A 17,539-nucleotide genomic window follows, 5' to 3' on the forward strand; every position below is an offset into this window, starting at 1 on the left:
ACAATAAGGTAAAAAAAACAATTCACAAAATGTAAATAAATGTTGTATTTATCTACCAAAAGCGACCAGTTTAATGGGATATCACTTATGTCTGATTAAGTCATACGTCTTCGATGTTTGATGGCACGCGTCTTGATTTAGTTACTTGTTACAATATTTTTATTTCTGTGTGACAATGTTGTGACTAAGGAAGCCGCTCTCTGGTTGGTCATAGCTGAACTTTAATAATTCTTCACTAGTCGAAGAACACTAATACATCTCTCACTTTCATATGATATGACCGAAAAAAATCCACAAATCTGCAAGGTCCCGTTTATATTTGGAAATGTTTTACTGTCACATTCCTGTATTGCAGTTCTAAAGGGGGCATCTTTAACATTTTCCCGTTTCATCTTCAACATTTGAATTTTATTCTCAAGAGTTCCATATAATAGCAGGTCATTCTCAACGAATTCCAAGTCAGCTAGATGAGTTAATTGAATGGCAAAATTATATGGAATCACAAAAAAAGTCCGATAGCAGCTTTCATTAAGAGATCGCCAAAGCTGCTTTTCATCTGAGAGAGGAAGTGATCTGTTAGAGGAATATAAACACTTTTAAAAGAACTTTCCTACTGATTCATTAGGCATATTTTTTTTGGCGTCTGACGCCCACAGGTATTTGGCCTTCTCTTAAGTACACCCAAAGTCTCGTCAACACCCAATACTTCATGGTACTGCTTGGCATGGAACTTGTCGATGTTTCCTTTTACATATGTGAGTCCATCTTGACGAATTACGGAATGAACCACATCAACAGCTCTTCTGGAAAGGTATCAAAAGAAAAGTTAACTCTATTGCATGGCCTTTATGTATTGCATGTTTATGTATTCTAATGATATGTGATTTTTTTTTCTTTTCTAAACTAATACAATTTCTTTAGTTCCATTATTTCAGATAAATTGACATAGAGGTTAGTATGATTCTACATGTACATGAGTAAAATAGATTCAATTTTGCAACAGAATTACCTTGTAAACATACCCGGAGTTGCTCTAAGTTTTTAATACATCTCATTGTGACCAGCAATGGCACCAGAAAATTAAATAAGCCGGTGTTATTCTCTCAGCTCTGGGTGTAACTCCAACTATTTGGATCTTGTCAGTCTTTTTTTACCTTTTTCCATGGATGCAACAATAGCTGAAATGAAATCTTAAAATATTTGAAAAGCATCAGGTCCTTCAATTCAACGTGCGCAACACATTTTTTATCTTCATTCTTCTGCTCTAACTGTTGTAGTCATTCAATTTCTCTTCTAAAATCGGCTGTCGTTTAGGGGACCAATAAAAGAAATGGACAACGTTGAAGCATATGCAAGAATCATGAGAGGCTTTCAAATATTGGTTTTCAAAAAATAGTAATAAGTACGAACAACCAAACTGAAAACTTTAATCCTTGATTTCTTTGATTATATTAAAAATAAATGCATTTTCCATGCTTTAATGTCAATACCTTGTCTGCAGTTCCCATTATATTTCTAATGCTGGCTTTGCTGACAGAGGTAACTATACATCTGTTTAAATGATGTGATGTGATGTACATTAAAAAGTAGTGATTTTTGGTATTCTCTCTACATCCGTTTACCAACTCCTTTGACTGTGTCTGTCATGTTCCCATTGCATATCATAAAATGTGTTTATTGTTATTTTCGACAGTTCCTAAACGTTTCTATATTAACAGATACAAAAGCCAGGATCGATATATAAAGTTTGATTTAATGAGTGAAAGATGTTAACCAATTAAAAATAATAGTTTCATTTCAACAGGCTCGTCCTTCTATTTTTCTGTTCATTTATCGGCATTTCACGATTGGACTACTACTTGGTGTTAATTATCGACATCCGCTGCCTAGTCATTTCAACTACCATGTTTACTGCTGACAAGTTAGCACGCTTGTCTAGATACGTACACATATACATGAAAAATAAACATATTTAAAGTTATTTTAAGACACAGGGCCAGTCAGTCTTCATTCAAAAATTATTATTGTTCCCATGTATATTTTTTTTAAATTTTGTCATAGACATGCAATTAAATTAAATTATTCAGTTATAAAATTAAAGGTCTGTGTTTCTGTTCTTCGTGTAAAAACGGTAACCGATAACTTTCACGTGTTTGTTCATTCTCAAGAGGTTCAAGATTGACAAAGTACTGTTTGAGTGAAAGCTACTTTTAAATAACATAAGGGCCACAAATCATTCTATAAAATGTTGAAATTGACAATTTAGCATTAGATAGGTGACTGATACCTAAATATTTCTGTAAAAATTCTTCAAAATGCCATTTTTAGCAACGAACATGGGAGCGAGCCCGTCCAATTTACCTTTATTGTCTTATATGTAGAAAATGTAGAAACTATAAATATTGGATCATTTGATTGACTGTAACACCTGTATTTAAGTAAACATTCTAAACATTCCGCAAATTGTATGAGTGCGAGCAGTTTTATTTTCATAATGGTTTGAAACTATTGAGCAAAATGCATTTTTTTCAATATTACTATCATGTAGGTGGCTGAGACATATTAATTTCAGTCAAAACTTCTTTAGAAATATCACATTCTTGCAAAATGTATGAGTGGCCACACTTTCCATTGCCATGAGAGTCTAAAATTATTGAATAAAATGCCTATTTTTTCATTGTAATTATCATGAGAGTGACTACGACACATATTTTTTCAGTCAAAATTCTTCAAAAAAGGCATATTATTGTAACTTTATGAGTGTGCACGGTTTAAATTTTTACGAGGGTCTAAAATCAATGAATGAAATGCTAAATTTTTCGATATAACTATTATGTGGATAGCTGCAACCGATAAATTTCAGTAAAAATTCTTCAAAAATGGCATGCTGTCAAAATGTAGGAATGTGAGCACTTTGAATTTGCATAAGTCTAAAATTATTTACTAAAATGTTAATTTTGCAATATAATTATCATGTGGGTGACTGCGACACATATATTTCAGTTAATATTCTTCAAAAATGTCATGCTGTCAAAATGTATCAATGTGAGCACTTTTAATTTCCATGAGAGTCTAAAATTATTTACTAAAATGCTAATTTTGCAATATAAGTATCATGTGATTGACTGCGACACATATATTTCAGTTAAAATTCTTTAAAAAATGTCATAATCCTGCAAAAATGTATGAGTGCACACATTTTTAATTTCCACGCGGTTCTTAAATTGTTTACTAAAATGCTAATTTTTCAATACAATTTACATGTGAGTGACTGCGACACATATATTTCAGTTAAAATTCTTCAAAAATGTCATATCCTGCATATATGTGAGTGCGCACACTTTAAATTTCCATGAGGGTCTTAAATTAATGACTAAAACGCTATTTTTTCAGTATAACTCTAATGTGGGTAGCTGCAACTTATAAATTTCAGTTCAAAATTATAGAAAAATGTCATTCTGTCAAAATGTATGAGTGCGGAAGCTTTCAAGTATCATAAAGGCCTAACATTTTGGATAAAATTGTCAATAAAGGTACTCGTTCCAATACTGGTGTCTACAGAACAAAAAAAATCAGTCTTAATTCCTTGAAGTCAAGGGAGTAGCAAGTACGACAGGTAAAATTTGTTGTTGGTACATTGTACTGCATGCCATACATTAAAGTCAGTGCAAAAATTGAGAAAAATCAAGATCATAAATAGCAATGATTCCTTCCCGTCGTACCAATCGGCATTCGGATGCAACGATTTTTTTTTTCGGGACCGCGTATATGTTCTGTATGCCATTCAATCAGAGAAGTATTCTCAAGCAAGTGACTGTCAGTGTCTGTCAGGAACTCTTCTAACCTACGTGTCTGCTCTGCCTAGAACAGCTCCTGACAGGAGAGTGTCAGGACCCATGACAGAGCTTTTCCAGAACTGTTTTATATGAGCAAATCCTGATAGAGTCGAATAAAGGTTAGAAGTGACCGCAATTTTATCTTCTCATGTTATACAAACAACCCACAGGTTATCAGTTTTGAGTTTACTACTTACAAGTTAAGACTCATTTCTTTCCATCACAGAATTTTGCATTTGCAAGAATAATCAAGGGAACCAAGGTTGTAGCGGTAATCAAAAGAATGAAATCGAGGAACAAAGACCAGACATGGAAAACAGACATACACAACAAAGAACATAAAGTAACTAAAATCATACATTCAAAGTAACAACAGCAAATGAGCAACTCGGACTCCACTAAAATCTGGGAGCATGGATCAGGTGCACCGGTAGGGTAAGCGTCCTCTGCTTTTCTAGAAACACCCGCCAAGTTGCTCATAAAAAGTCAAGTTCGGGGTAAACAAACGAGGAAAACAAAACTGTGACCCTTTGAATAAATCAGTTTTCATGGTGCAGATGGATACACCATAACAATCCATGAGTTCATGATGACGACCATAAAACTTCTGTATTGATGACTTCAATCTTGTAGCAACATAACCCTGTCCCAGAAGCCTTTTTGGTAGAGTTCTAGCGATACAAAAAGTCTGCGTAGTTTCGGCAAGCTCTGGCATAAAGTATGAGTTATGATATGAACACTCCATACGCAGGTGCTGAAGGGATGTTGCCACAGATAAAAGGAAAGTTGACAATTCTGAGTGAAAAGTCATCACGTTTGTCGTAAAGTTTGGTCAATAGTTTTCCTTTGCCATCGATTTCTAAGTGTAGGTCAAGATATGAGGCTGACTTTACAATGTCTGCAGTATCCTTTATCTCAAGTTTTTTGGGGTAAATGCGATGTATCAAATCCCCGAAATTAGGATAGTTTAAAGGTAATACGTCATCTGAATAGCGGAAACTGAGATTAAAGGATCTAGCCAAACGATATTCTTTCTTTTGCATCATATCAGCTATAAAATCAGCCAATAAGAGTGAAGGAATAGGTCTGCAAGTAACGGAGCACAATTTGTTCCCATCGGAATGCCGACCGTTTGTTGAAAAACACGTCCACCACACCGGTCAAATATGTTGTCGATTAAAAATTCCAGCATTTTGTAAACATGTTCTCTGTATATTTGGAAAATGATTGGGAATTATTTTTACAAAGTATGAGGAATCTCTACCAAGAACTATACAATGCCTATAGCTTTCAACTTTCCCTTGGACAACAAAACTATAATTGTTTTCCGTCTTTTGGCCTATGCATATAATTTGGAAGTTTTAATATTTCCCGTTTCATCATAAAACGAGTGTTTTGAATGTTTTTATATGACTTTAGACAACGTTTTTGATACATACTGTTCTACTGAAGTTTTTGAATTCGACCATTCGGAAACGTTTACACATAGTGACTTTCGGAAGTATATATACAATACATATGCATTGTCCTAGCATATCGGAAATATGGATATGAGGCTTAGAAATGGGGGTTTTGCAAGGCTTTGCCGAACGATTTACCCCCGTTTCGTGCCGAGTAACCCATATTTCCGATATGCTTGGACACTGGTTTTGTATTGTGTTTAAACTGCCAATAAAACAAATATTGGTTGAGGTCAATTCTATGTAAAATCGTTTTTGTACGTGTTTTACAAAAAAGTACCCCTATTGCGCCTATAACGACACAGCGAAGTAATATCTTAGCGACAATATGGGTATGCAAATCCGTACGAGTCTGCCAATTCATTTTAAAATAATACATTCGGGAGAAAATGCTTTCTGTATTTGTAACCTAAATATTTTTATAAATGTAAATGACTTTAAAAGTATTTTGAAAAATATTTTCTCTGTAATTCCATGCCGAAAAATGATTCTTATGCAACACTACTTTTTTGTGTAACCGGCGATGCACTTTTCTGACGCACTTGTTGACAATGGGCGCTAAAATGAGTTCATAAATCTATGATTTATGTTGAACTTCATATCGTGAAAACCACACATCACAATAATATAAATGAAAAAGGTAACTGTTTTACACCTGGATAAAAAAGTCTTGTACAACGATTTCACTGTATCATAACGTCACGAAACGAGTCATTCATGCATGGAATTCGGCGGTGGATGCATGTAAACATTCAGATTATGAAAATTCAATGCCGGCGACCAGTCCATGTTAAATTGTGATGTAGGCTCCGTTTAACTGTTTGAAGACATTTGTGGACGACTACCGGTCACCTGCAGTGGCATGCGGAATGAAAAAGATAAACCAACATAGGGTTATACAAAATAACACAAAAAATACTTAGACATCATTTATTCATTCATCACATAAAAGCAAGTCACGATTTCAATATTCAAACATTTTATTTTCAATGAGGAGAAATATTACATGCAGAAAACGTACAAAATGTATGATTTATTTTCTAAGCGACAACGGCACGGAGGCCGCCATAGCTTTCAAGGCAAAAGGTACTTCCCACGTTAGTCTAAAAATAACTGCCCAATATCGATTTACAATATTTGACAGGCAATATTGGCAGAAAATGCGTCCTTTGCAGGATAAATACTTCGATTTTGACAGTACGGAATTGTTCTTAAATCTAATTTCCATCATAATGCCTAAAAATTGGATATGGACAATGCTAAAATTGGCAGAGAGTTCAGTATTCAGTCTGTGAAAAGAAAACGAGTTAACTTGTGAAATCACCGGAAGTGGAAGCGGTCAAAATATAAACAATGACATGATGTGCAAGATTCTATCGCTAACCGTCTCACAATGCCAGTACCTTTCAACCTTCCTTTGGACAACAACAGATCCATGGCCAAAGCACTACATTTTTTTATGTCGCTCAGTGGTACCAGAATCGAAACGCAGAAGGAATGCCGATCAATCCGCCTGCAGGAATGCGTGTACGACATTAAGCTACATTTGCTCAACAATAATGGCACGTCGGTTAAAGGGTTCGATCGGATGCTTATACCAATACACTTGCAAGAAGTGTCGTTGAGGGCAGCGATATCAATTTGACATCTCTTCTAATTCTTAATCTTGAATTGCCTCAAAATCATACCATAATAGCCTGATCCGAGAAAAAATAAATCCCTTAGCATTCAGAAATCTATTTTGGATTTTGGCAAATTCAAGGGGGTCGTATGTCGTGCTTTCCTGGAAAGAATAGAAGAAATAGATGCATGTGAAGCTGATGTGATTCAAATTCAGTTTTTATGGGCCACAATTTAATGATTATCATAACATTTTCTCAGCTAAGGCTACTGCATTATTCAGGGAGTTGAAGGCAAAATTTGAATAGAGTCTTCATAATAGGGATGTGTTCAATGTAAATGTAGGGGTATGGCAATGAATATATGAAAAATTGCAATCCTGAAAATTAAAACAAACATGGTTCCCTTCAATCAGGTTTTAATCATGGCGAAGAATTCTGGAGGAATTCCAATAATTCTATAGATAGGCAAGATTGAATTTGGATTTTCCGGGAAATATGTAACATTGTTCAAAAAGTTGTTACAGGAGCACTTTCAATTTTCTCCATGCGTGTTCTGAGTGTATCATGAAAGGCCACAGTTATCGTAATATCCGAAAACATTCTCAAGCAAGCATGTATTGCTACTACTACCCTGATAAATAACAAGGTAAGTCCATTAGATATGGCAGAAGGAAAACATGCAGGAAAGAAAGGATTGATTTTGATTGACAAAGATTCGTGATGTATGTCGTATGTGAAAATTGATGATGCTATCAGAATTATTTTAAAATAAGGCAGTGGCAGCAAGATAAGCCTTCACAATGACCTCTGGTTTGTTTTAAATGAGAATCTATGTATTTTTTTTTATCTCGGATGAACTTTTAGTGTACAAGAAACTGTACGCTTCAAAACTCTCAATTCAAATTTGTACACAGGATTTTAACAACAAATTAGAGTGGAATTAAATAATTGCAAATGTCTGTAACTTCTGAAATGAAACTAAAGAGAGTATTTTGCAAATGCAGACTTAGTAATGATATCTGACTATGTGTAAAAGGCCTGTTACGAATAGTTGGCGATGAAATCTCCCACATTACACATAAAAGTAAACGTTATGACATTAGCTATGTTGATTTTCCAAATAACATTGTTGGTCATATCTTTCTTTCATGAAATATTATCTATATACATGTAGATGTACTGATAAAATACCTTGTGTGAAAAGTGCTTTGAAATATTTTAAAGACTGTATTTAAAAAGAAATAATTAGTCAGATGTATGCCACCCTTGCACAAGAAAAATATTATTGTAAAACATGATTGTCTTTGCAAACTGCTCCTGGTGTCAATTAGTAAATACTTTAGTATCTCACTGGAAAAAATGTTTTATTTTTTGTTTTCTTTCTTTGTAGTTTGTTATACATTTTGTAACTTTCAATAAATATGCGTCTGTACTTTCCATGCGTAAAACAAACTTGTGGATGTAGATCTAGTCTACAATCTTGATCAGGAATCACAATCCATTTGTTTCATAGCAGAAAACAAGTACAAGTTAAAACATATTTTCCATTTCCTAAATGATTTTTTTAGTTATTAATAATTCAGAAGATGATGATTTTAGGAAAGTTATTTCACGAAGTAGATCTTTTATATCATACCTGATTGATATATGTCAACTACTGTGTAACAATTTCATTTAACAAACAAATGTAGAACTGATTTGTATCTTGGTTTACATTTTTAACTCAATTTGACGGAGTTACTATGTTTCATGAACAGTATTTTGCATCAAGTTATGATTTTGAGTTGTATACAGATGCTGCTTCATAATAGGTTTTATGGGCAGGCAATTTGCAAGTTAATTGGTTCTGCTCTAGATGGTCGGTTGATTTTCCTTGATTCAATTTAAAAATTCAATGACATTTTTAGAAATATAATTTACCCTATTTTTGTAGCACCTTTGTTCAGGGGTCATCAATGGTCAAGAAACTATCATTTTGGTGTGATAATGATGCAACATGTACAAATTAAAAGAAACATTTTTAGAAATAATAATGTATAAATTAACATGGTGTGCTTGTAATTAATACAAAAATATGTCAATGCAAAATATATTCCATTTTTTAATACCAAATTAGTGGTACCTTATCTCCTTTACAGGTCGAACGATTACGTCAAATAGCTCAACGGGCAGTGCAACAGTCCAATCGTTATCCCAGTGTGTCAGAAGTAATGTGGTCCAAACGAATTCTGCGGAGAAGCTTTGGAAGATGTTTATTAGAAAACCAAGATGGTATATGAAACTGACTACAACCATTACTTTTAAATAAGATACATTATTATAGTAAAGGGATATCTACCATTTTAGAAGAATTACTTAATATTTTGTTACTCACAGTTATAGAAATCTAAAACTGCAGTATTCTACAATTAAACTTTATCTATGCAGAATGTTCAGACATCTGATACAGATTGAAACAATATGGTACATGTACAGTTGTATGTTTATGAAATCCATTAAACGGTTACAAAGTCAAAGTCAATCCTCGCCTACCAGTTACTTCTGAAATACTGGTGCAGATATGTATTAAATTGAATAACAGCTTTTGTTCCGAGTTAGTAAATGTGATGTTAAAAACTGTACGCATTGTAGACTTTCGTTTTTTTTTTCTTTGTGAAGAATTTATTTGTTATTGATAAAATTGAAAACTTTGAACATAAAGGTACACTCTCTGAATTCCTGATATTCCTTATGTTTTAATTTGCAACTTTAAATTTGATAGGGTCTGAGACTGACTCATTTCAACATGAAATGAAAATTCAGTTGCACAAATTTGGTATTTTTTGTGTCCTTTTAAATATATAAATCAAAATTATACAACAAACGCCAATAGGCCCAAGCAATGATCCCTTGCATCTACTTGTTTATTACTAAACTCAAACAGTAATTGGAAAGCTGGAAGTTAGATTTTAAAATCTACAATTGACACTCTTTCCTCAAAGAAAGCACAAATTGAGGACCATTTTATAAAAAAGGGTTAGGCAGATGGAAATCTGATACTTATAACAGGTACATAAAAACTGACAAATCATCTATTAAAACTTCCCATCAAAAGATATGTAAGATTTATTGATAGACATTGTCAAGTATACATGTTCCTAAGTCCGAAATTACTTTAGTTTATGTTACTTGAGTATACAGGGCAGGGGCACGTTGCACCTGTGTATAATGATGTTTGTGGGCCTGCTACAGCTTGCCCTCTGAACTGACGTTTTCCCCGTCGTTCACTGAAAACCCTGATCTGAAATTTTCATCCCAGTGGGGTTGTTGTTTATTTCGCATCTACGCCATACCTATTTTCGTTATATGTATGTATATTAATGTTAGGTAATAAAACTACATGTACCAATATTTAAATTTGTAGTGTTTCAATACACATTTATACATTAAAGTATATTTTCTCACAATATATTTCTTTTTCATTGGCAGTGATGTATTTGTGTGTGTGTGTTTTCTTTTTCTGTTTTTTTTTTTTTTTTTTTGTTTCCATATGAAAGGAATAATAATATTTGTTTTTTTTTATTTCACTTGCTATATTTAAAAGTAAGTGTCATTGTATTACTTGTATTCTGTCAGATTCAGCTGAAAGGTTATGCTATTGCATTTAATATTGTCCTTTTTTATTTTCACTGATATGATTCCTTGGCGGTCACTCAGCTACATTGCATCTGACTTTTTTACCCTTCCGCAACTTGTTCATGTCCCAAGTAACTAAATACTTTCCACCGTCAATACAACCCCCTATTTCGGAAGCCTTCAACTATTAAATGGAGCATCGCCACATACGAGGATTGGCTCTACTGTACGAAGTACCATCGTTAGTGGCGTGGAGCAAGCTTTCTCTTTACTGAATTTTCGACTCCAAAGGGCAAAACAAAAGTTTGATTTTGTAAAAAATCATTAAACTTACACTTAATTGTCGTTAGCTCAAATCTGATATCTAGTTTAAATATCAAATATACAAATATACAGGTTTCCCTTGTTAAATATCATTATCCTTATCCATGTTATATGACTTGTAGGCTTCCTTGGTTTGATAAGATAAAGGGTTACATATACGTATATGTAGTATAAACAAACGCTTTGGATATTGGATCACCTAGAATACCAGTAACATAAAAATAGGAAGTCCTACCCTGGTATAGTCAAACAACAATATATAAGCAGTTATATTACCAAATTAAATTAATAATAGTACATTATAAAAATAGCATTTGCATGGTCACAGGGAAAACAATTTACGGAACATTTGCGTATGAACATGGTCTAAACCCCAGAGCTGGATTTAAAGCTCTACAGTTGTATTCTGGTCAAGATGGCAGACAATTTACATGAAGTTTATCTATAACATGTACATCAATTACATTCATTTCGGATGAAATGGTTTACTTTGGATTTTCTCATTAGAGTATATATAATTAACACTACCGTAACACCGTAACACAGAACACCGATCTACATGAACAATTATGATATTGCTAGGTTAGTTTAAATGCTGTTGTAATTTATCACACAATCTATCCAATATAATATAAATACTAAGTTAATACGTAATATGGTACACAGATAAATATATTAACGTCGATTTGTTTATAGATTAAACAAAAATGAACCATATGTGTAGATATATGTTACACAAAAATACACATACATGTATCTCCTATCATATGCACAAGAAGCTAATAACGGATATATAACCTTGCATTTACCTGTAAAAGGTGTCGTATATATCTGTGAATGTCTCCTGAACCCCAAATATGATCTATTGTTTTACTCTTGTTTTACTATTGTTTTAATCGTTCGAATAAAAGTATTGAAGACCATCGTAACAGAATGAAAATCAAATGTCATCACACGATACACTGACGTACTCTTATATTCTATCGTTTGCATCATAAAGAAAACTTAATTAGTCAACGTAACACAAGAGACCGAATCTCAAAATTGGAACTTAGGACAGTTGGACTCTAATAGACCATTCCTTGTTTATTGAATGTTGCATGAGTTGAGTATTATCAATATACACTTCAAACCCTACCTCGCGGTAGTATACGTCACGAATCTTTTAAACTATGATTCAAGTATCTAGTGAAACATTATTTCCAGATAGTGGAAATATATATACGTATTAGGTTACGAATAAGAGCAAAACAATGATATAGAAAGTTATTCTTGAAACTTTCAAGTTCCTTGAGCCGTACTTTTGTTTAAAATAGATACAAAAAATTGAACTAAAAAACGACAATATTCAGCACATATCGAAATTCAACTCAGGGCCCGTAACATTTCAAATTCGTGGACTGTTGAACAATTAAAGAGTAATCAAGGGAACCAAGGTTATAGCGGTAATCAAAAGAATGTAATCCAGGGACAAAGACCAGACATGGAAAACAGACATACACAACAAAGAACATAAAGTAACTCAAATCATACATACAAAGTAACAAAAGTAAATGCGCAACTCGGACTCCACTACAAACTGGGAGTATGCGTCTTCTGCTTTTGTAGAAACACCCGCAAGTTGCTCATAAAAAAGTCAAGTCCGGGGTAGACAAACGAAGGAAGGAAAACTATGACCTGTTGAATAAATCAGTTTTCATGGTGCTGATGGATACACCATAACGATCCACGAATTCATGATAACGACCATAAAACATCTTTAGTGATGACTTCAATTTTTTAGCAACATAACCCTGTTCCAGAAGCCTATTTGTTAGAGTTCTAGCGCGATACAAAAAGTCTGCTCAGTTTCGGAAGCTCTGGCATAACGTATGAGTTATGATATGAACACTCCATACGCAGGAGCCGAAGGGCTGTTGCCACAGATGAAAGGAAAGTTGACAATTCTGAATGAATAAGTCATCACGTTTGTCGTAAAGTTTGGTCAATAGTTTTCCTTTACCATCGATTTCTAAGTGTAGGTCAAGATATGAGGCTGACTTCAAAGAATGATAAATTCGAGTGTGACAATGTGTGATGACCATAACAAAGAAACAGGTAATAACAATAGTTACTCTTCAAAACAGACAAATGTTCAACTATTTGCATTGCAAATATTCAAAGTCATTTACATTTGTTTAAGATAAAAACTTTCAAAGAAAATTACTCCTCAATAAATTGCCCTCAACGCTTAATATCAAGATTATAAGAAGACACAGAATAAAACAAATGTTGTCGTACTTAGTTTGGTAATTTAGTAATACAAAACAAAGTAAAATTAACAATACTCAGAACTTCGTTTGAGAGTCTTAATAATTGTCAATACATACGTTGATTTTCAGCCATACAACGAAGAAACCACAATACTTGAAACAGAACTATAGCTTTCCCCATTATTTCCCATGTAATTCAAACATCCAATCTACGTGCCACTGGATCTGTAAAATTGTTAAGTATTGTTTCTTACAATGAAGCATACCAACATAATAATTGGTCAGTGTTTTTTAAATTCTAGAAATGAATTAACTTACATACAATAAAATACAAGACATGTACATCGAAGAGTCCATATATAATGGCGAATTTAAATACAATTACTTTGTCAGTATGTATGCCACCCCATGTTAACGTTTAAATCAATACTGTAAGAGTAATCAAAGGAAGAAAGATTATATCAGTAAAGGTATAAAGGTATAAATAAAGAACACGTCAATAGAATAATATGCAACAAGAAAGATAAAATGCATATTATATGATCAAATATATATTTAATCTTAATTTAAAAACAGAAACAATCAATTCAAAGTAAGGACCTTCTTTTCGTTTTTCATTAAAAAAACCGTTGTCCAAGCAACTAAATCAGAGTGGGGAATACAGTTAAAATTAAGAACGTTTTTGCAGTGTAAATGCCAAAAACTGTCCTTTCAACTTTGTGATGCGTTGCAAAAGTCAGCTCTTCTCCACATGAAAGAGCAACAGATTACCGTTCATAAATTCTAATGGTTTATAGAAAAGGACAAAGCATTGACAAATTATTCGAAAAGGACAAAAAATGTTATAATATATAAATATTAGACTCTACCGTTGTTTAAGATAATACTTTAGATTATTTGTCTGTGTTATATAACTCTAAATTTACAACTAAAATCTGGAATAAATATATCATCAGCTCAATATTAAGTTAATCTAAATGAGTAAATGAGACAGAAACTGTGGGACTCAGTCATGGAACAATAAAGACAAAATGAAACACGTTTAATGAAGTTAGCCAGTACAAATATTTATTTTATGTGCTTGTTATGACGGACACCCTGCTGTTAAACCTTAGAATTCACCCCCCCCCACCTCCCCACCCGAAATGATCCTTCCCTGGGTCGAATGATAAATTAAACTTCTTAAAAGCATTAGGTAAGAAAACCCCCAACAATAACAATGACTATGTGGAATGTACTGATATAATAAGTTTTTTATGACTTTATTTTGTATCAAAATAAACATTTTAAATCGATATTTTATATTGCACCATTGTTGTCACGAAATTATTAACTTTCAGGTTTATTTCCGTTCACCTACATGAGGAAAAACAGTGAAACGGCTCCATAACCAAAGACAGGGAATAACCATGGACTCCATTCGCGTGTTGTTAAATGATCAATCGTTTCAATGATTTTATTATTTGTACTACTGCGCAAAAAATCAGCCTAGTGTAAATTTAAATATAACATAAACCCTTTTAAACTTCCCGGTTATATTTTATTTTCAATTTATTTTATTTTAAAAACATATTTTATATTTATTTCATGCTAAAAAATAATATATTATCTCACCGCACAATTTTATTTTATTTTATTGTTAAAATTTTAAGTAATTTCTGGATTAGACATTTTCTGTCAAGACACATGCTTACTTTCAAGACATGTAAACTGAATAGTGTACTGACGGTCAATCAGTTCAGTGAAATACAACAGCACGTAGTACATTTAATATTATATTTAAGAAAAAATGCAATTATGAAATGATCAAGCGGAGAGACCAGTTGAAAATATTACTACACATTGTATTCGAACACGTAGTAAAATGTAATTGTTACGTATTTAGGTTTCTCTTTGACTTGATTGATACATTAAAAGGTCATTCAGGGTTATATAGATGAACACGTATACCATATGTCCTTAGGAATTAATGAATATGGGCTCCTGTTGATAGAACATATTTATTTGTATTCACAACATTTGAATTAAATTCAAATATAACTAAACCGAACGAACGACTTCGATTTATCTCGGCAGAAACCATACGGAAACCATCAGTTTCGTTTCAAAATGAGAGTATGCATTGGATATGAAAAAATTAAGATGAACCACATTTAATTTCTCTGAAAAGTACACCCAACAAAAATTAATGTTAGTTATCTACACACCTTGGTAACTACAGCAAGAATGTTTATAAACCATGAACAAATCACAATACTATTTCGCTGTAACCGTCGTTCTTTTAACTTCCGGGTTGTTCACTTATTTATGTTATTTAAAGAAGTTAACATTAAAGGTGGTGATCAAAATAAGCTTCAAAGTGCAGTAGTTTGCATTAATGAAAAGAGGGGAAACTACAACTGTACAGTAGGGGTTTCCCTTCACACATTTTATGAAATTGTAAACGATATTAAGTTCACGAAAATATTTTACCGATTTAACCACAATATTTGTCAGAAAAATGCTAATTTTATTCTATATCCTTTAAACGTTTTATTTGGGTTTCTTCGTTTAAGCACACAAGTTCCTCGTTTTGTCATCAGTTAAGCGAGTTGGAGTTAGTAGTTGATGTATTTAAAAACTATTTATACCCAACAAAAATCAATGTTACAAACCTTGGTTACTACAACAAGAATGCTGATAAACCATTAGCAAACCACAGAATTGATTCTATGTACCGCCGTTCTTTAAAATGTTTGGTTTTACAATTACTGTTTATAGACGTTAAACTTAAGGGCGGTGATAAAGCAAGCTTCTAAGTGTTGTAATATATACTGATCAAAAGGAGGGAAACTACAACTTGTACAAGTAGGGGCTGATTTTTTTTCTAGAACAAATATGACAGCACCAAGCAGTTCTTTTTTTTTCTATATTCACACATTTGCTTAAATTATAAAAAAAAATATTGAGTTACAAAAATGCTTATTTTATTCCACTTTCTTTAAATGTTTTCTTGGGTTACTTCGTTTTCTGCTCACAAATATCTCTTTTTTTTTCTCCAGCTGAGCATAAGGATGTTATCATAGGACAGCATAACTCCAGAAAGATTTTTCTTTTGTAATTCTAACTAATTAATTAATAGTTTATATATTTAAAACACATTTTTGCTTGTTTACCCAAATATTGATGCATGCTAAGTCTGAAATAATGAAATAATACAGGTCATGATCAGTGTTATGCAAATATTATGTACAAAATGAACTTACAATTAATAATTACTTAAATAATAAATATCATTGAAAGGTTTAGATTTTAAATCTTGGAAACGTTTATAGCTTTTAAAAAAGTTACATAAAGATCATAAAGGGACAATTCAGATTTGCAACCACTTAGAGAATTGTGTGTAATGTAAGTAGCCAAGCCCATACATAAAGATCACATTAATTACCTTCTTTAGTAAATTAAAATGTCCACTCGAGTGCAACATCTGAGATAGACAGCTTTCAACATAGCGGACACCTGGTTGCACAGTGTGATGACAAATGGTCTGTTATTGTTTTTTTACCAATTATAACTATATTAACAGCGCGTGTTTGAATTAACTTAGATTGTTTGACTGATTGGTTTTAAGTCAATATAACTGTTAACGTGAAAGGATTTTCTACGTGTTACTTTTGATTATTGGTATTGTTAGATGGACAACTGAGACTGATTCGTAATGTTGCGGGTTAAGAGAGGAGGTATTACTTTGCTGATATATGTCAACATACACTCGAATGACTGATGTAATCCCGTTGTGAAGTACTCATTTTTTGTTTTGTTTTGATTAAGATAGTCATTTAGTTGACTCGATGAACGACTTTATAAGATGACAGGTGTCGTCTGCTCGTGTACATGTACTTCTATGTCTGATTTTTGCCTCTCATACGGTTGAATAGATTTGAAAGGTTATAACGTTTGTTTTTCGTTTTACGTTCATTCAACCGGACGTTTCTAAGTCGAGTTACCTCTCTTTCATTAACAACAATATGAAATATGTAACTTTTATAATTGTATTTCTCCGTTACATGAACACTGGGGGTCGGAGACCCCACAATATCTTTACAATTCAATATCCATACCGATAGCTTTGGTACGAGTCCTTCTTTTATGGACGTTTATCGAAGACGATTCGGTAATCTTTCCGTTTGCCTGCGGTCATAAATTGTTTCTTCCTTCGAATTATTCTGTCATCTTCTACCGTTGCGCCTTATCAATTCACTACCATTTCTCTAAATAATTCATAGTAAATTAAAAGTGCGTTGTATCATTTAATGTAAATCGACGCACTTTACAACAGGTCGTTGTTCCATCGTCTTGTGGTTTAGTTAATTAAAAGGCAGAAGGGCCGCACAGAACGAATTCTTTGATATTGTTTCCAGTGACTTCATTCGTCAGGTCAATTAAATAAA

The 17,539-nt window shown here is 32.9% G+C and overlaps 1 protein-coding gene across 12 annotated transcripts in view; it reads right to left on the minus strand.

Moving 5' to 3' along the window:
- The window catches only part of LOC148616990 (uncharacterized), a 52,710-nt gene that overhangs the window by 15,319 nt on the left and 19,852 nt on the right, over positions 1–17,539 (minus strand). For 3 of the 12 annotated variants that reach the window (XM_088584207.1, XM_088584215.1, XM_088584217.1), the window contains exons 1-2: positions 15,317–15,475; positions 13,227–13,334 (exon numbers count right to left, since the gene is read on the minus strand). In XM_088584207.1, coding sequence (XP_088440333.1) covers positions 13,227–13,290 — 64 coding nt within the window. In that variant the 5' untranslated portion in view covers positions 13,291–13,334; positions 15,317–15,475. Of the gene's footprint in view, positions 1–1,009; positions 1,179–1,490; positions 1,936–9,040; positions 9,216–13,226; positions 13,335–13,427; positions 13,548–15,316; positions 15,476–17,539 lie in introns of those variants that run through there. The other 9 variants (XM_088584218.1, XM_088584216.1, XM_088584212.1 and 6 more) reach the window with 8 other exon arrangements.

Source organism: Perna viridis, chromosome 5 (assembly GCF_037379345.1).
Source record: "Perna viridis isolate PV_CMFRI_1.1 ecotype Kerala chromosome 5, ASM3737934v1, whole genome shotgun sequence".
In the NCBI taxonomy this organism is placed as follows: domain Eukaryota; kingdom Metazoa; phylum Mollusca; class Bivalvia; order Mytilida; family Mytilidae; genus Perna; species Perna viridis.